Genomic DNA, 23,564 nt, shown 5'->3' on the forward strand with positions numbered 1-23,564 from the left:
CATATCATATGATCTCGTACCTTCAATGATGAAGGAATGTTGGTCCTAATATTTTATCAAGAACATAAATATTCTGTCAGTGTTCACAACATGCCTGATCGAACCAGAGCTGGTTGGCCTGTTGTTATTTTAGACAGGTTTTTTGAAATACTGTGTGAGCTCTGCATGAATCATTCACTGTCTGACACAGGCCTTTGCAAGATCAACTTGATTCGACACAACTGTCACACCTGTAAAAGAAAATCTGGAAAGCTAACCAAGTCAGAGAAGTCTTTTCTATACTACCAAACAGAAGATGAATGAATGAAGAATGTAAATGTTCAAATCCCACTTTGTGTTAATTTCCAGCAAATTATTTCCATAAGTTACTGTGTTGCTAAAGAGGCTTAGCAAAAACATTTTGGTTTAAACCATCATTTGATAATATACATTATGTTAACCTGGTTTATTAATAACATACAAGCATACAGCTTAAACTAGTGTAAAAAAAATATACTCACTTTCATTTTGCATGTTCTGCACAGCACCTCAGTCTCGTCAGTGTCACTAAATCCAAAATAATCAGAAATATTTTATTTAACCTATAGTTGTTTGTTACAGCAAACACAGAGCAGAGAAGACAATATATTACCATACAATAGAAAACATGTTTATTACCCCGCCCCCCAAAGGGGAGTCAAGGGGTATTGTTTTTGGTTCAGTTGTTTGTTAACACTCTAGCAGCAAAACTATTGGTTGAATTGATACAAAATTGGGTTTATAGATTGCCAGTGACCCAGAATAGATCTGATTACATTTTGCGAAATGTAGATCAAAGTTCATTTAAAAAAAAAAAAATTTATACATCTTTTTTTTTCCTGTTTACTTATAATGGATGGAATTTCAAATGTCTATAAAAACATAAATTTTGTTTAAATTTACTTCAAACTTGGCACAAATATAAAGGCAGTTGATATGCTGACATCAGCACACGCACAGACATGATGACATCAGCTGGATCAATGCCAAAATAAGCTACAATACATGTGAAGGGCAGGGTTTATTGTGCCTGGAACCACTTGTTTTTTTCTGTTTTTGCAAATATATCAACCTAAATACTTGTACATTTGGACCTTTAAATTACAGCCTATTGCTATTATGTAATTGCGCATATAGATATCCCAATTGAGGTTGTTCACTTCCCTCCCACAATGAGATTTTGTTCATCCTTGGCAATGAATAACAAATTTGTGCCGGTGCCAAAATGCATCCATGTCTCAAGAAGAAATACCAAAAATGGATAAAAGAATGCATTCGTTGTCTGTATAAAATCCAGCTGTAATGCTCTCTGTCATCTCTATAATTGTAATGCCATTTTCTTATAAATTCAATTATTTTATCCTAAATTTAAACTAACTAATACCTGATATATTTGACAACCACATGGAGGCACTAATCTCTCATCATCCATCTGTCCATCAATCCCCCTGGAAATGAAGAGTCCTGAAAGGTTGTCATTAGCACTTAATTTGTGTGACGTGAGAAAAAACAAATTCAGATTAGGAACTGAACATAAATGGAAGATAAAAAAAAAATCATTTTTTTAGTGTAAGTGTGGTACCGTGATATGATCTCATGCAGTCCGGAATTGTCTAATTAAATTCTAACAATTGCATTGAAACAGAGAGTTGAAATAATGGCAGATCATGTCCGTATAATCAGATGTATCTTGTGTTCACTCACAACAACATGACATTAAATGAGATGGATACACGTGTGGTCGATTTGTTCTAAATATTCATTAGGGAACTGCCATAAGTAAATAATATTTTAATCAATCTCAGCACTGAATGGAAAAAATATAATCAGCCAGATGGGCCAAATTTTTGTCTTGTAGGTGAAGATACAAGAGACTGAAAGCAGTTGGAATACTATATATAGGACATATTGGACCAGTGTGTAAGATTTAGAGGCATCTAATTGCAAAAATGGAATATAATAATCAGAAATAGATTTTCATTAGTCTATGATCACCTGTAATGTTTTCTCTTCTTTGGTTTACAATGAGTGATTTATAACAACAGAGGCAGAGACATGCATCATGGTGTATTCCATGTTGTGTAAACATGTTTCTCCTTTTCCTGTCCTTTTTTTCATTTATGGCAGGTGGCAGGAAGGTGCATTACTGTCCCCTACAACGTTTCAGTGTGGAGCAAGTTGCTGAAAAAAACTGACTCTAAGGAGGTCTTTTCCTGTTTTCAGTGGTCACCATAGGGTACAATGAGGTTAGGGGTATTCAGCTGATTGCAATCTGCAACTTCATCTCTAGACGCCACTAAATTTTATGCAGTGAACCTTTAATGGTGTGCTACACATTTTCTGTACCTTAGCATCTCTCAACCCAGAGCAATAGGGGACAGTGTGAATTTCATGCATTGTAGATCCCCCATTTCTGTTATTAATTTTTATGATGAAACCTCTAAATACGCTGACTGAACAAAAATATAAATGCAACACTTTTGTTTTTGCTCCCATTTGTCATGCACTGAACTCAAAGATCTAAGACTTTTTCTATGTACACAAAAGGCCTATTTATCTCAAATATTCTTCACAAATGTGTCTAAATCTGTGTTAGTGAGCACTTCTCCTTTGCTGAGATAATCATCCATCTCACAGGTGTGGCTTATCAAGATGCGGATTAGACAGCATGAGTATTGCAATGGTGTGCCTTAGGCTGGCCACAATTAGGTGTGCCTGGGGGGGGGGGGGTAGTAGCACTCGTTTCTAGCATTCTGTTTCACCAAAATAGTCTCTAATTTAAAAAAAGAAACAGTAGTCGTCACAGTTTTGCATGATAAGTTAAGATGTCTAATGTGTACTTGTGTGAAATTTTGTAGTGTTTCGTGTATTGATACATTACAGTGACAACAGACCAGCTGCTAATAGTGAGAGGATGTGTGTTTAGGCATATGGAAGGGATTGGAGTTGTTAGCCAGGCATACCAATCAAAGACAAATGTAGGAGACGCATTTTGCCTCAACCAAATTATCATATAATATAAACAAGTTAAAAGGTGCTTCCTGCCATTCACTAGGGTGCTTTTATCTTTCATATGGGCTTGTCCAGTTGGCCTTGTCAGATATAAGTGGCAGCCTGTGTACTCTCAGTGGTGTTGAGCTAAAGTGGAATTATTGTGTGGTGGAGGTGATGAAAAGTAGCTCAGTGTTTACCCACCAGTGTAGATAAGGCCCTCCTTTTTCCCCTAGAGGGAAGTCACACAGAGCCAGAGCCACACATGCAGCCAGAGGGCAGGTGAGATAGTTGGCTTCCCAGGGGAAACTCTGTACTATAAGTGTAAGACCAGAATGAGAACAAGTTAACAGGAGTGGAACGTGAGCTCATGAGGTGGTACGGTCATGGGAATGTGGGCTACGGGAGCAGAAGAGAGGCTGGACCAGAATGAACAGGCACTACCCTCCAGCATGACTATGACTGGTCATTAAGGAGCTGACAGGGCATCTTGTGACTTTTTTGCCTGAGAGAAGAGGAAGGGAATAGTGAATGACAGGCAACAAGTCAGTGGAGCCTGCACTGTTTTGTCCGTTTACAGCTGTGACAGTTATGAACACGAACAAGACGAGAAGACAACTGCAAACAAAGCCAAGAGAACAGCATAAACAGCCTCAAGGAAAGTAATTACACTGCTCTATTTTCTGTGGAGTCACTGGAACCCCCATCAGCGTGAACTGTAGGCTTTTCTTTAGACAGAACACACACACATACCCTGAGTGGACAATCTGTGGAGCTCAAGTGTCTGTGGATCAAAGCCGGTATGGAAGTTGGATTCTCTGTGGGAGCTGTGAGGACAGTGCTGGCATCTGCTGAAAACTTACAACTCACTCTGAAAACTGAGCTCAGTCAGGAGGAGCAGGCCCTTACGAACACCAACAGTAACCCCAAGGATGCAGAGAAAGCCGGGTACTGGTCACCCAACTGCACTAGTGCCGAAATAGTCTGTAACTTAAGTTTTCATTGATGTTTATGTGCCTCAGGTCAGACTGCTTTTCATTTTTGTATAAAGGAAAACCATGTAACCCTTGACTATTGAGAAGATCATTGATAATTTAAATCAGTCTCTATACCATGATTTTTTTCAAGATCACGTGCATATTCCGAATTTTTAAATGAAATCTTAATATGTGTTTGAAAATAAATGTAACCAACTACCTAAATTGCATTACTTAGAATTTTTAGTTAACAGTTAATATAATAATTCTCTTCACTGAACACTGAACCGGCATTGGCTACACTGGTTGTACGTTCTCTCTCATGCTTTTCCATCTTGACATGACCTCTCTGTTTAGCCCTCTGTGTGCAACAAACATCCTGCTTTACAATGACATTGTGTGTTGACATTAGCATTTAGCAAATAGTCAGCGTTGTTGTGTCATGTGAGTGAAATGCAGTTTTGCAGAAATTAGAGTGTGATGGTCGAGTTTGTAAAGAGAACATTGTGTGTCAGTGACTCCTGTTTAGCTCCAATAGGCTAATATGTGACCCTGTAATCTGTGAGACTGCCACAGATGTTGAAGGCATGTAGCTTTCACAGTACCTTTGGTCAAGCTCTAATGTCTGCAAGTGAGTCAGCAGTGTTTGTCTTCTGCAAAGTTGAGACTAATAGTGTTTTCTGGCCTCAGGAATGAAGACCTCAAGGAGATGCTCGAGAGCAACAAGGAGTCACACAAATTGGAGGCCATGAAAAGGGTTGTTGGGGTGAGTGCATGGTGGGGATTCACATACTGTACTAGTATTCAAATCCTGTAATACAGTTTGATAAAGAAATGTTTCATTTTCTGTAGTCTGAGTAGTATGAATAATTTTGTCTTTTTATCATTTATTTATTTATTTTTTGCAGCTGATTGCCAAAGGAAAAAATGCATCCGAGTTATTCCCTGCTGTTGTGAAAAATGTTGCTAGTAAGAACATTGAGGTAAGAGACAGAAAAAAATCATTGTGATCAGTAATTCATTGTTAATACAAATGTGACACAGTATGTGAGTGTTTTGCATGACATTAATGAGGAAATGGAACATTAGTCAGCTCATTGTGTTTTCTTTTGTCTCGTCTTCATACTCTCTTATTTTTCATCAGAGAAAACATTTTGAGAAATGTTGTATATGAATTACTACTTGAGCAAGTATCACACTTTAGTAAAATCACAAGACCATGAGAAAATGGTCCAAACTGAATCAGCATGGGCTAGATGGAATTCTTTTAAATAGAGTTTTGAGACAAGATGTGCTACATCGCTCATAATTTAAACCATGTTCATATCCGGCATTTGCATTTGTTCAATCACAATGGATAACTCTAATGCCAGGTGTGAACACATCAAGGACATATTGAAATCTGATCACTCAGACCACATTTGGTAGTGCTCTGGGCTGCATATGATGACATTCCTTTAAGAGCGTGAGCAAAAATGTGTCGTGGCTCACACTGAAGGCCCACCTACTCAGCTGATATTTCCTGTGTGAGCTGTGGGAGTCTCCACATACCATGGCTTTTGATCACAGCAAAACCCATAGAAATACAATATATTACAACTGTGTCAAATATTTGAAGATTTGTTTACCTGGAACACCAAGGCATAGACCCAGGCTATGTTGTCTTCTTGAAATTTGGCCACATTTGGTCTTTGGAAACAGAAATGATGTGTGCATATTAGCATATAGAAATAGGGAGTGTGACTTGATCACAAGTAGTCACTTGAGGCAGATGTGGAGATATATTCTAATCTGACAAGTGTGAACTGACATAATGTGGATGATTTAATCACCAAAGGTGTGTGTTAATATCAGAGGCTAAGAAGGCCACTGAATGTTTTGACAGACAGCCCTTTGAATGGTTACAAGCCTAACAACCTATTTGGTGTCAGCTGTAAATACCCTTGATGACATCATTTGGTGATTTTCCTACATATAAAGAGCTACTGTACCTTCTAAGCCACATAGACATTGTAGAACTGTGTTTGCTTAATAACCTGAACTTCTGTATCCTATGATGATGCTGCTGTTCTCTATCTTCACTCAGTTTTTCTTATACCTCTAAAACATGTAATGTGTGAGCCAGTCTTTGCAGACGATTGCAACAACAGCTCAAAAGGGGGTTTCCATACCCAGAGCCTGTGAATATTGATTAGCAGCAGCAGAATAATCGGGTAGCGTGAGGGGCAGCATGTGAGCGGGGGGCCTGAAGCCAAGCGCTGTGTGCAAGGCATGCAGCCGAAGCAGCTCATGGCAGGGAAGGGGGAGCAGGTGGGTGGACATAATTGGCAGAGGAGAGCCCACAGTCACGTCTTGTCTCTCCCACCTCATACACACCAGCTGCTAAGGTAGTGTGAGTTCTGGGTCTATGTTTTTTTGCTCGGTTTCTTTTCCTCTTCATTCTCCTATAGTATACTTCACTACAAATGGCATGTCCTCCTGTTTCCTTGTCACTGTCCCTCAAAGGTGCAAGCCTCTGTTAGCTGACATTGATCGACACTAATTGGAAAAAAGCGCAAGAGCACGCAGGTTATTGACAGTGTTACGTGATTTTTATCAGTGCACTGTATTTCCTGTAATTAGCTCTGCACTTCATTGTGGGAACACTTGTGATGCATGCATTTGAGTAGTTTTATATTTAGGACCCATATTTACTTTGAAGTGCATCTTAATGAGAGCTTTGTGGCCCCTGCATCTAGATGCTTGAGGGCAGATTGGTTGTGTCTCCTTTTATAGCGACTAATGCCATTAATTCCAACAGTAATGACCAGAATGATGATGGAGAACTGTGGTTTGCTGCTGAACGTCAATACTCGCTGCATTAGAAAGCATGATACTGATTACTGGACAAGTTCTGGGCAATTGTACTTGAATTAAAAGGCACCTTATGTCTGACCCTCATCTTAAATCACTGTTAGAATGAAATAATAGTTTCTAAATATAATTTTTTTCTTAACCATCTTCATTCCACTTCCATTATTTATAAATTTGTAGACCTTCCCTGAATAGCTAAAGCGAATCTGCAGAGGAGCAACCTTTGACCACCAGTTTAACTTGTCAGAAAGCAGTACAAATATTATCTCAGACCTTCGTGCAAGAAAAGAGGGAGACACTGAATCACAGGACGGCGGCAAATAATTCCCTGACAGTTACTGAACGAAAATACGTAACCTTGTTCTGCCTGAAACAACACTGGCTGGAGTGTGCAGCTACTGATACATCCAGACAGGAAAGCTTTCATTACTACTTTTTTCCACCCCTTGAAATAATAAACTAGATTTCTTTCAGAGTACCCTATTTGAAAGAAGCCTCTTCCTGTTGAGTGCTGCATTATTGTTCTTTTTGTTTCTAAATAAACCTGACTAACTTTTAGAACACAGTTGGTTTCCTAGATAGTTTTCCCCATGTGTGGCATGTATTCCCCTTTTGCATGTTGTTTACTGATTGAACTCTTTTTTGCAGCTGAAAAAGCTTGTATATGTGTATCTGGTGAGATATGCAGAAGAGCAGCAGGATCTGGCTTTGCTCTCCATCAGCACCTTCCAACGAGCCCTCAAGGTATCATCTCTTGGCTCTTTCTTTCTTTGTAATGACTAACCTGATAAAGCTGTAATATTATAATAATATATGAAACATTCTCCTGCACACTGACTGTTGAACTTTTCGTCTCTTTATGGCAGGATCCAAACCAGTTTATCCGTGCTAGTGCTCTAAGAGTTTTGTCCAGCATCCGTGTTCCTATAATTGTTCCAATTATGATGTTAGCCATCAAGGAGGCTGCTGCTGACCTGTCCCCATATGTCAGGAAGACATCTGCACATGCTATTCAGAAGCTTTACAGGTACCGTTGTGCTGTACAGCAGTTTTTGGCAAATAAACAATGTACTTTTACATTTAGCAGCATGTAATATCTGTAGTTTTAGCTGCACTTTTTTTTGACTGGCTCTCTAATGAGCTTTTTCTGGGCAGTGACTGAGCTGCTGACTGTTTAGTACTGTTGATATAAGGCGTTTTGCCCAGCAGTTATTGTGCTCTTATCAGCTACGTCCTTTTAGGCTGTGTCAGAGAGTGAAAGATGTAAATTTGACCATGTGAGATGCATATTTAATATAGGGGTTAGACCCAAGTGAAAGGTCTTTATTAGACTGAATACGATGTAACACTATTAATCACCCAGTGAGTGCAAATCTTTATCAAGACAGTTACATTCCTCACAGTATGCCACAACACATCACTATGGTTTAATGGAGACCGTGTATAATACAGCCCTAAAGACAAGCCACTGTAGACACATAAAAGCTTTTCTGCATTTTGAGCTGGGTTAGGAATTTTATTTTATTAATATCAGTGCCCTTATTGATTCCAGTTAGTGGCCCGATTCTTTGACTTACGTTATTGATTGCAATCAATTTTCTGTGTGGGGAAAGTAGGCAACACAGGGTTGTGTGCAACTGTTTTCTTATTTGAGAATCTGAACATGGTCTAGAAACAGGATGCAAAAAGACATGCATGTGACTCACGTGTGACAAAAATCCAGGTTTCAAGTACTTATCCCTAATTCTGAACACATTATTTAGGTTGGAAAATTATGTGTCCAGTGTGAATAATCCTTGTTCCTCAGATGACCTTCTTCGTCTTCACATGTCTGTAAATGTGTTTGTCTTCAGCCTCGATGCAGACCAAAAGGAGCAGCTGATTGAAGTGATTGAAAAACTATTGAAAGACAAAAGCACAGTAAGTGACACCGTGTAGCACCTTTTTTTCCCCATGTTAATGAAAACCAACCACTGGAGGGCGCCCCAGTCAAACAATTCTTCTTTTAGCTCTGTATCCCACAGCTCATTCAGCAATGCCATGGTTTGTTAACACCCACTTAAAGCCACACATCTTCAGATGCTCCTTGTTAAGTGTCCATTTGGAAGGAATTTTCGCACTGATGCTAGTGTCAGCTTAATTTTCTCAAAGGCCAACTTCTCTTTTTTTCCCCAAAATGGATGGTAAATGGAGTGGATACTAAAATTCTATGTTTAGGCCAGTCACAGACACAATGCAGGCAGCCCATTAGAAGTCAGTAGGCAGCACATTAATTTGAAGAGGTCACACTGAATACTAAGGTGTTTAAATGCCAATTTCAAATATGTAGATGTTGGCTACAGAATGCAGAGTATGTTGTGTCTCCATGCGCAGGTCATGCACAGTTTGTTATAATTATGTATTCATAGCATACACCTATCATTATACAAACAAAACAAAGCAGCTTAGGCCAAGGGGGATGGAAAGCCCAGTACCAGATGCATAGCATATTTAGCCCCAGACGCTAACGAAGACAGATGACTTCTCCCTGTTGGAGCCCACATTGTGATGTTGGGGACAGAGAGAGAGGGCACTATCATCACACAGACACACAAGCACCATCAGCTGCTGATGAATAGTGAAAAACCTCAACATAGTGGATACTTAAAAGCTGGCAAACAATGCGTTTTTGTGATACTAGGACAAGAGTATGTGCCGTAACAATGGTCTTCTAGCTATCTTACCTGTACTGGCAGATACTGGATATCTCTGAGTTCAGCCCTTTTGTGTCAGATGTGCCACAACAAAGTGAACATTACTCGCTATGAGCGCTACTGGCCTGTTATGGGGGAGAACATATAAGCATCTTAAATGTACACCCTACGCTTATGGGAACCACATAGACATGAAGGTGGTAACAAAGCAAATGGGCTAGGATATGCCAGTCTGTATTAGAGAAACTCAATTAATCATAATCCCAGTGTCAGCCAGTTCAAATATATAATTGGAAAAGCCTGAAATGTAGATGTCCAGTCAATCGGGGGATAGTGTGGATTCAGTCACACTGGGTACAAAACAAGCAAAATGAAACTTGCTCTGTTTTTTTTTTTTTTTTTTAATGAAAGCCTTTTGTATTTTTTTTGTATAATTTCAAGTTTGTACGTTTTAGTTGAAAATATATACATTTCTAATGATCAATGATCTGTGCATTTTCCTTGATAACTAAACTGAAAACCCGCAACACCAAATTGTGCAGCATTAGTTGATACCCAAACAAAAAGACTGAAAAAGACATTGTTTCTCTGTTTCCCTGTGTTTTCAACTTTCATCCATTAGTTGAGAAGTTGTTGGGGATGAAATTATGACAGATAAACACTATAAATGGAATTGACTAATAAATACTAGTAGCCATATTTATAGTAATCCAGAAAGATGCCACTTGGTGTATCCGTGTAGCTCACTGTTGTATTTTAATACATGTGGAACAACAGCTGAACTCCGAAACAAAGAGGATCAAGGATTTCGATGTAATACTTTGTTGACAATAAAGAATCTCCAAACTATCAGAAGTCTATGAAAGGGTCCGATCAAGCGAAAGTGAACATCAAGATGAAAAAGTAAAATTGCACACATCATTTATTAAACGGGCTCATTTTTTAGCTAAAGATCTCTATTTTATGGAACTGTTATCTTTTTAAAATACCACTTACAGAGCACAGGACAAGTTGCAAACCTTCTGCTAGGCTGCGTTAAATTAACAAAAAGACATGCAAAAGACTGTGTATTACTTTAAGAAATGAAAATTCTGAATGATGAGGTTTGTGAATTCTTACACTGGTCACATTTAAAAAGACTATCTGTGAACTGTTACAGAGAAATTACTCTTTATTTGTAATTTACCTATATCAGTATGGACCACCACAAGTTGTAAATAATACGGTTTTTAGTATTAAAAACATTAAATAAAGCATTGTGATTATATCTGGCTTGTTTTAAAAATAGTCAACATTTTGGATAAAGAGTCGTCCACGTATTACTATGGCAGCCTGCCCTCGTGTTACAACATTCTGATGTCAATAAAACAGAGACTTTTCAATATTTTACTCCAAAATTTGTTTTCAGCATAGTTAAACATAATATCTAAAAGGTATTGTCCTACTTGATATCAATTTGTCGAGAACTGCATGTTTTGAATGTTTGCGTAAAGCTTCAAAAATTGATGTCCTTTCCACGTGTTACCGAACAGTAATTTGACATTTTTCACCTAAAAAATGTTAACTCTCCAAATTTTGTTTACATAATGTTAAAGTGCTCAAATACCTACTCAAATATGTCTAATACATCCATATAAGTTACTCTGCTTACATGACAGAGACTGTTGAACAGGAAATGTGTCCACGTGTTACCGCTTGGTCGGACCCAAAAGCATTTTCCTTTGGTTTGGTACACATTTGGCAGTCATGTGTATGAGCAGCTTAGCTTTAGTTTAATTAGTTTAATTTTAGCCTACCAGCCTGTTTGACTTTAGATAGAGTAATTGTCATAAGGCTGGTATAACGGGAGTCTTACTTGTGGCTTAATTTGTGACGACATCTTGATTTGTACCAACAGGAATATGTCCATGTTAATTACACTTTAGTTTGTAAAGTCTCAAAACACCAGCAGTAAATAAGATCTTTTGCCACTTTTTCTTTTCAGGCTTAAAGCAGTGACATTTAATGTACATAAAGCAGATTCACCATTAACTGCAAATCAGTGACTCAGTTAGCTGGATGCTAATTCGCTGATGTCACTTTGCTGCCTGTCTAAAAAGGAAACATTTGGTTATTGTTCCAGTCTGTGGCATTGTCCAGGCCTCCTGACGTTTACCTTTACAGATGTGCTGTTTGGTTAAACGCTTGTGACACATGGGGCCCTGCTTATAGGCAGGATGGTTTAAGGAGAAAATGGGAAGGCCTGATGACAGAGACAACATAGGAGTTTGTGCAGCTGTTTTACTGTGATGGATCTATTATCCAGCCATTACAAGATAAATGATCGATCCCACCCAGCGTCCCCCTCCTGCACCTTCTGCAAAATTGAAATGAGAACAGAAAGGAGGGGCAGGGGGCGGAGGGTACTATGATTACGGGCTAGGTGAGATGCCCATTAATTTAAGAGAAAGGGAGAGAAGAGGAGAGGAGCGACTGAAGGGAGGATAGGCCGACCCCACACCAGGCCATCAATCAAAAAGGCGCACGTTGTCTCTGGCGTGATGACCCAGCACTCTCTGCCTCTCTGGCACCCTAATTAGAATTCATAGCAAAATAGATGCAAGGAAACGTTTTGGGCCCTTCATAATTTTATAGGAAATTTATTGTTATTAGAAGAACCATTTGCTTAGTGTGATTTTTCCATTACCGGCTTGTCACGCAGGGTAGATAATATGGTCGAGGAGGGGGAGGAGGTGTATGAACTCCATAGATTGGGGTGTCAGTTTTGTTGATGGTGCATGTAGTTTACCTTGGAGCTGTGTCTAATGGGGGAAGTTGGGAGAGAATGCACAAAACCTCACAGCATCCTCGTACTCAGACACAGTGGTGCCTGTAATAGTCTCAGAGACAGCAGAAGCCTGGGGGAAAAGGCAGTCAGGGATGACACATGCACACCTCTCCCTGATCCAAGTATATAAACTAAGTGATTGCCTTAAACAGTTTTAACTACAAAGATATTAACATTAATTTAAGGCTACTACTAATGAACATTTTCATAACCCACAATTCTTATTATTTTGACAATTAATACTTTTGTTTAACATACAAGTCTAAGATCATGTTACACACTGCAAAATCTGCGAAGATGCAGTTTACTACAAGATATAACAAAAAAACCAGTAGATAATTTTAGAAGACAAAACCTGTGTCACTTCTGCATCAGAAGATCACATATACAGTGTAATTGTTTTTAAAGATAGATTTCACTCTTTCTCTTGAAATATTATTTCCTTCTGAGAACTGATTTAAAAATAGGTTATTAACTTACAAATGTAGTTATTAATTATTATGCTTGAACACATCAAAACACGTGGTGTTGTTACAGAATTGTAACGGATGTACAAGTCAGACATTTACACATCTTTGGTCCTCAGGGTTTGTGCTTCAGATCATTCAATTTGAAAGCTAATAATGGACTTTACATTAAAGTACCATGTCTCAAATTTAATTTCTTGCATTAGTAAAGAAACTGTCTACCTTCTTCTGCAGTGTGTCATTAGTGTTCAGATGTACAGTGGTTTTCTCTGTTACACACTCAGTGAATATATTTTCATGCATCAGTGTGATAGTATATAATTTAGTTATTTGATCCTGTAGTGATTTATTCTTTTTTGAATGACACAAAGGCTGGATTCAAGGTCCAGAAAATCCACAGACACCAGCCAGCGCACATGCACATTTCATATACACACAGACCCATGCACACACAATCAATGCAGGCTCATGACAATGCTGATGAGTAAATGCACAGGGTTCCCACAGGGCCACCAGGGGCCAGAAAGCTTTAATTGGGAAGACCAGATTCGGCTCCCTTTCTCTTCTTCTTCACCCTCGCCTGCCCATGATAATGCTGTTTGCATATTAATACACTGCTATGTCACTCACGCTGCCTCTCAGTCAGTCAGTGAGCCAGCAGGCATTTGGGTGATGGCGGCAGCGGCGGTGGTGGGGGGACTGCATGCTACAGCCAAATGGGTTTTTTCCTCCAACCAATAAAACAGAGTTGATTATTGGCTCTCTCAGGCGCTCCTTCCTCCTTGTCCTCCTTTCCCTTTCAATTGAACATAAAATGAGTTTTGTACCTGAGAAACAATATAATTGATGGGCAAAGAATTGAGAAACACACTCATTGATGGATTTCTTTCACATGGTTGCGTCAAATAAATTAGCAAAAACCTAAAATAAAAACATTTTCCATTTAATTATCAACTAACTACATAGAGGCTGAACAGTGTGTATTGTAATCAAAGCCGTAAATTGGCAGGTTTTTTTCGTCCAACTGTTTTAGACCAGGGGTCATATCAGTTAAGTGTTTTATTTCTCATGAGACTATATTATGTCTTGTGTAAGAGACCAAGTATTTGTTCAGTGTGTTTGAAGAAACTCCTACACATCCTTACAACTTTTGTCAATATACGTCTTTCTCTCTGTTCAACTACTTTGTTCTGTAGCTGGTGGCTGGCAGTGTGGTGATGGCCTTTGAGGAGGTGTGTCCAGATCGCATCGACCTCATACATAAAAACTACAGAAAGCTGTGTAACCTGCTGGTGGATGTGGAGGAGTGGGGGCAGGTGGTCATCATCTCAATGTTGACACGTTACGCCAGGACACAGTTCACCAGTCCTTGGAAGGAGGTGAGACACTTGTCTTCTTTGGAACCTCAAGTGATACATGTTCAGTGCACATTTCTTTTCCTTTCATAGGCATTTTGCAGATTGTTGTTTGCTCTTCCTGATTATGCAAACAACATGTGTAGGTATACTAGAAATAGGAAAACAACTAAAGTCATTTTACAGATATTTGTAATTACAATTGAGATATTTTCATCAGCTTTAATTCTGTGTTATACTGTTACTTAAAACATGTTTAACTGCACATATGAGAACACTGATAAACCTATAAAACCCCTCTATTGTGTGGTTTGGTATATCAAATACTTTAATACTCATTAAATTAATAACCAAAAATCAAAGGAAGGGGCTTGGATTTTATGATTTAAGACTGTACTTCACTCTTTTATTCTATAATTGCGTATACTTTGTAATTCTGTCAGCTTTCACACAATCAGCCTTTCACGGCCTTAATATCTATATTAAAACACCAATGTGTGAAACCAAATGAAGTTATGTAATAGAAGATTAAAGTAAAATGCTTATTAAAACAAAAACATTGCCCACATTGAAAGCACTTACATGAAAAGATCTTAAGTAAGAATCAGTTTTATGTGAACTATGCTTAAGTAGGAATAGGTGAATAGTAAATTGTATCTTAAAACATACACCTCTTGAAAGTGTTCTATCCAACAGTGGTGTATTTTGCATTTTATTGTCACTACAGGATGCTGTTTTTGATGAGAACAATGAGAAAGCCTTCTACGACTCTGACTCTGAGGAGAAAAAAGGCCAAACTGAGAGTAAGCCTTACATCATGGATCCAGACCACAGACTGCTGCTCCGGAACACCAAACCTCTACTGCAGAGCAGGAACACTGCTGTGAGTGGGCTAAAAGAAGCAGCTCTCTTGAGATGAAGACACCACCAGAGAGCAATTACCTAATTAATTGTTATTATTGTGAAGTGAAGTGCAAGTTAATATTTCTGGTAGCCCTTGAGACGTCTATGACCTCAGCTCTTCATATACTGCTACTGCCTTTTAAAGTCATTCTCCAGGATTAATGAGTTCCAAGACACACACAATTTCTACATTAATACAACACATATACTATAGTGAAAGATACACAAGCATACCTGCTGTAGTGCAGCCACATGCCTGAAAAAAAGAAGATGAACCCCCCCCCCCCCAAAAAAAAAAAAAAAAAAAAAACACAGGGAGTTCAGATCTCCATCACCCAGGAGTCTCAAGGTCTCTGTCGCTGTGAAGCAGCGGGAGGAAAAATGCTCCCAAATGAAAGTGTTGATTAAAATGTGACATGCTGTGTCTTTACTTGCCACAACACAGTGACATCCTCCATCTTCATTGCTGCCTGAACCCTTTCATTCTGCCTGCAACGATGGACACACGTCTTGGTGCTATTTAAAGCTCAGCTGAAAAATTACCTTTTATAAAGAGTGCCTTTGTAGAGCATGGGAAGGAAATTGGTTTTATTTTAGCATTAGTAGACAGGTGGCAATACACTGTTGGTGGTGAAATGATAGTAAAACGTATGCAAAATGTGCCAAGTATTAAAAAGCTAAAGTCTGGGAATAGTAACCCATAAGGTTTCACAGGTAGAACTGGGATACAGACTCCGTGAAGTGAATATTAAAACAAACACAAGAGTCAAAAGTAAGCAGCTCATTTGTTTTGAGAATGATCAAAAATGAGATTCGTATTTCACTTAAAATTTGACTTAATAATCCTGATGTGTGACTGTATTTGTAGGTGGTGATGTCTGTTGCTCAGCTCTACTGGCATTTGGCCCCTAAGCATGAGGTCAGCATCGTCACCAAGTCACTGGTTCGGCTCCTTAGAAGTCACAGGTAACGCTGTAATGTTTTGCTCTCAGCGCATCTCTGCCTCTTTGTTGTTTTGAGTTTCATCCGTCAGTTTCAATCAGTATCCTAATGTGTAATTTCCTTTTTCCTTTGCACAGAGAGGTGCAGTACATTGTGCTTCAGAACATTGCCACCATGTCAATTCAGAGGAAGGTAATTGCAGACAGTGGAATGAGCTCCATTACACTTGTATTAATGCAGGTTAAAAACATGACTTATCTCTTAACAGGGGATGTTTGAGCCCTTCATGAAAAGTTTCTACGTAAGATCCACAGATGCAACACACATTAAAACACTAAAGGTAACAGCATATCCATTTTTTTCTCCAAAGTTGTTTTTTGAATTTTTATATCGTATCAATCAAAATTGTACAATTGAATGTACATAAAATACAACATAGTTATGCAACCCCACTCTAACAGAGTCCCAACCCTGATGCATATCATACTCCCAACAAAAACACAGCATATCCATTTTGTCCTTATCCTCTAACACATACCGTAATCTACATTTATAGACATTAAAACATCTCCTTTTTTATTTTCAGCTTGAGATTCTAACCAACCTGGCCAATGAAGCCAACATCTCTACTATTCTGAGGGAATTTCAGGTCTGTGTCTTTTTTTCTGATTGCCTTTTAACTGAACTTCCTACTCTGACTCTTGCTTCTATTTATACATTATCTCTTCTGTTTTAGACGTATGTGAAGAGCCAGGACAAGGCATTTGCAGCAGCCACCATTCAGGCCATTGGCAGGTGTGCCACCAACATCTCTGAGGTGACGGACACCTGTCTGAACGGTCTGGTGCTTCTGCTTTCCAACAGAGATGGTAAAAAGCTTCAAGAGTGTAGATACTGTAGCTACTGTCATCTTCTTTCATGCTTACACTGCAAAAATCTAAATCTTACCAAGTGACTTTTTCTCATTTCTCGTCAAAATATCTCATCACACTTAAAATAAGACATAATCACCTAAAGAGTAACTTGTAAGTGAGATATAAGAACTTATCTTTAGACAATAGATCTTGAAGATCTTATTTCAAGAAATCTTACCTAGATAATTTTCACTTGTTCCATTGGCAGATTTTTTTGCTTGAATTAAGCAAAAAAAAATCCTGAATTAAGCAAAAAAATCTGCCAATGGAACAAGTGAAAATTATCTTGGTAAGAGTTCTTGAAATTAGATTTTCAAGATCTGTTGTCTGAAAATAAGTTCTTATATCTCACTGAAAGGTTACTCTTTAGGTGAGTATGTCGTATTTTAAGTGTGACGAGATATTTTGACTAGAAATGAGAAAAATACACTTGGTAAGAGTTTGATTTTTGTCGTGTGATCCCTGCTGTGTAATAAGTTGCAGCCCTGTGAGAACTTGCTGCCTTGTCCTCGCAGAAACTGTGGTAGCTGAGAGTGTGGTGGTGATAAAGAAGTTGCTTCAGACCCAGCCAACGCAGCACAGTGAGATCATCAAACACATGGCCAAGCTCTTTGACAACATCACTGTACGTTCATACTGTTCTATTCTTACATTTATACACAGCTTTTATTCAACCACCAAGGAAGTTAATACAGATTTGAAACATGTTGTACTTCAGGTCACTTTAGCTGCCTCTTTGATCTGGTAACCCATATCCAGGTTCCCATGGCCCGTGCCAGTATCCTGTGGTTGATGGGAGAGTACTGTGAGAGGGTGCCAAAGATTGCGCCTGATGTGCTCCGCAAAATGGCAAAGACATTCACAACAGAAGAGGACATTGTCAAGTTGCAGACAGTCAACCTGGCAGCCAAACTCTACCTGACCAACTCCAAGCAGGTACGAGAAACCTATAAATCCAGTCGTACAGGGTGTTTATGTGTGAAACTGAACATGATTGTGGTGCAGATTAATAAATAATATGTATAATGTAAATGTTAGAAAACGTATAAATTAAGACATCCTCAGTCTTTTGAGGTTTTCTTTTGCTCATTGCAATTTATTGTCGTGGTAATTGAACGCTTATGCTCCGCAAAGGTAGATACTAGGTCTAAACACAGAGCTGTGACTCAGACAGCTTTAACGTAATGGTGCATTTCTTACTGCAGCTTGGTGTCTGCAGGCCCATTTGGTTAGATGGGGTGATTCTGGCCTCTGAGCTAGGTTTATGAGCCCAGACGCTGCCTCCTCAAATGAGCACAATCATTACACCTCTCGCTCATCGTAATGTGTCACCGAGGATAGAGACAGAGCGGACAAAGATGAGCTAGGGAAGGATAGGGATTCAGTAGCTACCTTTACACTGTTATTTATTTGTTTATTTTCTTAAACTCATGTAATCAGGTTTTTTTTATTGCCCTGTTTTGTATGAAAGTAATCAAACTAGGCTGAATTAAGAACCAAGGCAGCGGAAAGAACATATGGGACCAGCTTTTTCTTTCGTTCATTCCATTAAACCTGTATTTTTGCCTCCTTGTTTTCACCAATACTTGTCGTGATCCTGTGTCTTTTGTTCCATTGTCAAAACCTCCTAATTCACAGATACCCTCTCTGTTTTCAGACCAAGCTGCTGACCCAGTACATCCTGAACCTCGGCAAATACGACCAGAACTACGACATCAGAGACCGAACGCGCTTCATAAGACAGCTTATAGTTCCCAATGAGAAAAGTGGGGCTCTGAACAAGTACGCCCGACGAATCCTACTGGCTCCCAAACCAGCCCCAGTCCTTGAATCTGCCTTTAAAGGTACTTAAAACATGTTTAACACTTATATCGTTCTCATTTACAAATATATTAAACTCTTTAAATAACACTATGTATTTAAGATTAGACAATAGTACAAACCCTCTCATGTTTCTATCGGGGAATAAGCTATTTGTGGCTTAATTGGACTTTTATTTCCCATCTAGACTGTATATTTTCCTGTGGTATGCAAAATTGGTTTTATTATTCTGCTGTGACTGTCTCTCTGAAGGGCAGTTAGGTCAGACCCCTTTACCTAGGACTAATGAGATGGGTAAATTATGGAGGTAATGCTAACCTTTTTCAGACACTGAAAGGGGGGAAAAAAAATCTCTCATTTAGCTGTCTCTTCTCTCTCTCGCTCTCTGACAAAAGGGACAGAAACTGCCTTTCACAGCATTAAAATTCAGAGGCAGTTTGCACCTATTGGATGTTTATGGAAAGCGTTAACCACCCCTGTCATTCTTAATATTCACAACTAAAGTATTTTTCTCTCTTTTGTTAGCAAAGAACAGTTTTTAGAGCACATCTCTCAAGAGACAGACACTGATTACCTTTGTGTGTCGTCTGCAAAGGAGAGAGAAGAGTGGGCTGCATATGTGCATAAAGACGGAGAATTGATATTAAATGCATGTGTGTGATAAGAGAGACTCTATTTTACAAGGACATTTAGCCACTTGCTCTCTCATTAGTACACTAAAGTCACCTTGAACCCCTCTCTATCCTTAACTCTCTTATATTTCCACCACTTCCTTTAGTTTTTTTGTCTTTTATTTTCCATTCCCCTTGATATAACTGCTTACCCTCCTCCTCTTGTCTCTCATCTTCTCAATTCGGTGCTTTTTTGTGTCTTTTTTTCTTGCATTTGATTCATTTCTCTGTTCTCATCCTGCAGATCGAGACCGATTCCAGCTCGGCACTCTCTCTCACAGCCTCAATATTAAAGCTACTGGATACCAGGAGCTCTCAGACTGGCCAGCTGTTGCCCCTGACCAGTCTGTGAGGAACGTGGAGGTCATTGAGCCAGTAAGAAATCTACCTTCCTTATAAATTGCTTTTCAGTGTTTCATGTCTCTTTTAAACTTACTTATTTAATTTTTTTAGAAGTATTTAACTGTAATCTCCATTTTTTAAAGTGACAAATAGATTCATGTTTGCATATCTGCTGAACTAGGCACTAATATGGTTTAAAGTGTAAAGTTAAACAGAGAAATGCCTTGTATTGTTTTCTGTATTGAATTGGGTTGCAGAAATTAGCATTCAGTAACCATAGAGAGAAAAGCTTGGCTCTTCATTTTTTTTCTCAGCACCAACTCAAAATTTGTTGTTGTTACTTAAGAGACTACTAATGGGGGTTGTAATAAAACAGAAAAAACAAACATAATGGAGAAATCAAACAGCTTTGCTAACAAACTTTCTCTCTAGTTTTACAGAGAATGCAGCTTTAACAGATTAATTGTGGTTGCTTAATAGAGACATAAGCAGATGTCAGATGTATCAACACATTTTTCAGTGACACTTATCTTAAACTCACATTACTGATTTAAAGTGAAAGCCATGCTTTGTGCTTTGAACCTCCAGTAACACAACAGTGTGGTTGTGTATTAGGTATGATTAGCGTGTCTCATATAAAACGCAATCAAACTTAACATAAAAATAGTTAATTGATTAGAAAAACACTTCCCACAGCATCTAAGTTACTATTAAAGCCTCCCTGTTTGCATTTTAATGCTTTAATTTAATTTGCTCCACTTCCATCACATCTGTTCAGGTGAAAGAGTGGGCTCCATTAGTTGGAAAAGCAAAGCAACCCAAATCTGATGACAAGTTTTACTCTGATGAAGAGGAGGAAAAAGATGAGGAAGAATCTGAAAGCAGCGGCAGTGATGACAGCAGCAGCAGCAGCAGCAGCAGCAGCAGCAGTAGTAGTGAAGGTTTGTTTTATGACTTTATGTTACCTTGTGAATTACATGACACTGACAGCACGTCATTGTTGTCCTTGTATTTATTTATTAACTTGCTCCTGTGTTTGTCTGCACAGAGTCAGGCAGTGAAAGTGATGAGGAGAGCAGTGAAGAGTCCGATAAGAGCTTCAGTTCTGGAAGGAGTTCGAGCGAGTCTGAAAAAAGCTCTAGTGAATCAGAATCTGCCAAAAAACAAAAGAAGTCCAAGAAGACACCGCAGAAGAAGGCGAAGCCCGCCGCTGTCGACAGGTACAGCAAAGTCACTCTTGCAACTGCCTCCGAGTATGAGGACATTGCTTTTCTTTTCTGTGAATTCAGAGTCCAGATGTTGTTTCTGTCTTTTTTTCCACTTCCCCGCTTAGCTAATTAAACAGGTGTGTTCGAGAGAAGCACTGGAGTCAAAGTCGATGTGATCAGAGTTTTGTCGCATCAATAAGCTGAACCCCCATCTGTTCAGAACTTTAGCGATCTTATAATTTATATGACAACCCACCTCCTGACACAACATGCTCCTTCTGTTCACTTATTTCCTCTTCGCCAGTGTTCACTCCTCTAACGCCTAAACAATCTAAAATTTGAGAAAAGCACATTTGAAGTAAAGAAGAATCACATAGACTTGAAATTGACAGAACATGGAAGAGATCAGAAAAGTTACTAATTCTTCTTCAGCAGGACAGTGTCCAGGACTAAGTAGGTAATTATTTTCATTAGCAGTTAGCCTCCTGATTATCTTTATGAGTAACTGATAAATAATTTTCTATAAAACATCAAAGAATAACAATACATAAATAAATTACAATAATTAAAGAGACTATTTCATTTAACTTGCAGTTTCAAACAAAATGGATACCACTCAAATAAAAGCAAAATAATTAAATCCTCACATTTAAGAAAATTTAACCAATATTTTTTTGTTCTTAGTTGTCAGAAAAAATATATAATATGTATTGTTCAGTCATTGCAGCTGATGTCTAATATCCACCACAGTCCAGGATAATCCATCTTGTAGTTGTCAAGACATTTCACTCCAATTCCAGGAGTTTAGACGCTGACCACAAGCTGTTTCAATTCCAGTCAGGGACCTTTTTTGTAATCCCTACTTCGCTCTTTTTTTTCCTCTCATGTTTTAATCACCAACATAAAGATTTCTCTTCGTAGTTTTGTGCCAATTCTTCAGTTAGATCTGCTAAAAAAAACTTTGACCCTCTGGGAAATCAGAATCACCTCAGTCAGTATCATGGCAATCCATCTATTATCCTTTGAGATATTTCAGTCTGGACTAAAGTGACAGACAGACCAACAATGCCAAGTAATTTAAACAGTGGGAGCCATGTGTCCATTGGGAGATGAAAAGCTAATACCCACAACAGTTGTTCTGTCAACACTAACCTGGGCCAAATGCTCTCTGTCATCCAGATTTATTATGAATCTTTGTTTTCAGAGAGGGGAAAAAAAACTGCATATGAAGTGTATTAGAGACGATAACAATATAGTCTATTAGCTGTACACATATTTTGTACTGTACATACACCCTCTCGTCTCTCTTTCACACACAGACGGACGCATCAGGCTGGCAAAGCTGTTAGAATATCGTTAGTGTGAGTTCCATTAACAAGCTAATCAGGGAGAATTTTCCTCCAGTAGCGTAACCCACATTTACATGGCTAATGGATAATGACTTTTGATTGGTCATTTAGCAGCCTGGTGTTACCAATGAATGAGATTTGAGTCATTACTGCTGAATATGCTCACGCACTCTCTTACACACTGGCAAATTTAGTTTCTTATGCACTCGACTTCATTTGCTCACCGACACACAAACTCACACAGAATGTACCTGATTTTGCTGTGTGACAGGCCGCCGGCTGACCCTGTTCTCTCCATTAGAGAATATAATTAGAGCAACTCACCCCAGTGCTCAAACACACACAAACACGCACACACACACATACACACAGTAATTAGAGCAGCTCACCCCAGTGCTTCCACAACAAACACAGCATAATGCCCTCATTATGGCCCAGTCATTTCAGGCAGGGCCTAATCAGGCCCACAGTGATTTATATCACTTTTTCCTGTTCGCAGCAAATGAAATCTGTAGGCCAAATTAATACTGGCTTTTCATCATCGCCCAAGTTAAAAAGCCAGTTACCGTCACAATTCCCCTCATTAATTTAACGGCTGAAAATCGCAGGCAGGAGGAGTAAACACTCATTATACGGACAAATTGAAGAGGGACAGAGCAAGTGAAAGAGAGAGGAGAAAGATGGAAAAAATCTTTTTGAGTGAATGCAACACTAAATTAACTCCACAGACAAAAACAGATTGATCTGTGTTATTTTGACCGAGCCAAGCCTCAGCTTTCAGTTGGGAAAGAAAAAAGATCCTCTAAATCTCCCAAGTTTGCTTTGTTTTATCATACTACCAACATTTCTTCAGAGTAAGTCTGTACAGAAACTCTACAAAAGCATGAATATAAGATTGATGTTACTGTGCTTAGGCCGTCTCTTAGGCAGTTCTGTGTTCTGTGTGTTTCAGTGACTCTGATGAAAATGGAAATGGCCTTGTACTCCAGGCAAGCAGCTCCTCAGCTAAAAGCTCTTCAGCGTCTGAGACAGACTCAGAGGACAGCTCAGATTCAGACTCACACTCAGCGCAGAAGAAGAAAACTGATGCCAAGTCCAAACCCAAGGTGATGTCATTGTTCAGTTTAATTCAGAAAAGTGGGTAATTTGGTTTTGGAGATGTTTATTTTGCTATTCAACGAATAAAAAAAGTCATTAAAAGTCTGGGATCATTTCGTCTGTGCTAGTACTGAT

At 38.8% G+C, this 23,564-nt stretch overlaps 1 protein-coding gene across 2 annotated transcripts in view; it reads left to right on the forward strand.

Moving 5' to 3' along the window:
* The window catches only part of ap3b1a (adaptor related protein complex 3 subunit beta 1a), a 51,551-nt gene that overhangs the window by 3,002 nt on the left and 24,985 nt on the right, over window positions 1-23,564 (forward strand). The window contains exons 1-20 of one of the 2 annotated variants that reach the window (XM_030149317.1): window positions 3,431-3,957; window positions 4,677-4,752; window positions 4,895-4,969; window positions 7,488-7,583; window positions 7,706-7,866; window positions 8,693-8,759; window positions 14,023-14,205; window positions 14,909-15,064; window positions 15,953-16,050; window positions 16,164-16,218; window positions 16,295-16,366; window positions 16,613-16,675; window positions 16,763-16,895; window positions 17,456-17,565; window positions 17,700-17,876; window positions 18,598-18,784; window positions 19,677-19,807; window positions 20,553-20,715; window positions 20,823-20,994; window positions 23,284-23,437. In XM_030149317.1, the coding sequence (XP_030005177.1) occupies window positions 3,812-3,957; window positions 4,677-4,752; window positions 4,895-4,969; window positions 7,488-7,583; window positions 7,706-7,866; window positions 8,693-8,759; window positions 14,023-14,205; window positions 14,909-15,064; window positions 15,953-16,050; window positions 16,164-16,218; window positions 16,295-16,366; window positions 16,613-16,675; window positions 16,763-16,895; window positions 17,456-17,565; window positions 17,700-17,876; window positions 18,598-18,784; window positions 19,677-19,807; window positions 20,553-20,715; window positions 20,823-20,994; window positions 23,284-23,437 (2,475 nt within the window). In that variant the 5' untranslated portion in view covers window positions 3,431-3,811. Of the gene's footprint in view, window positions 1-3,430; window positions 3,958-4,676; window positions 4,753-4,894; window positions 4,970-7,487; window positions 7,584-7,705; window positions 7,867-8,692; window positions 8,760-14,022; window positions 14,206-14,908; window positions 15,065-15,952; window positions 16,051-16,163; window positions 16,219-16,294; window positions 16,367-16,612; window positions 16,676-16,762; window positions 16,896-17,455; window positions 17,566-17,699; window positions 17,877-18,597; window positions 18,785-19,676; window positions 19,808-20,552; window positions 20,716-20,822; window positions 20,995-23,283; window positions 23,438-23,564 lie in introns of those variants that run through there. The other variant, XM_030149318.1, reaches the window with a different exon arrangement.

This window comes from Sphaeramia orbicularis, chromosome 12 (genome assembly GCF_902148855.1).
Source record: "Sphaeramia orbicularis chromosome 12, fSphaOr1.1, whole genome shotgun sequence".
Taxonomy (NCBI): Eukaryota; Metazoa; Chordata; class Actinopteri; order Kurtiformes; family Apogonidae; genus Sphaeramia; species Sphaeramia orbicularis.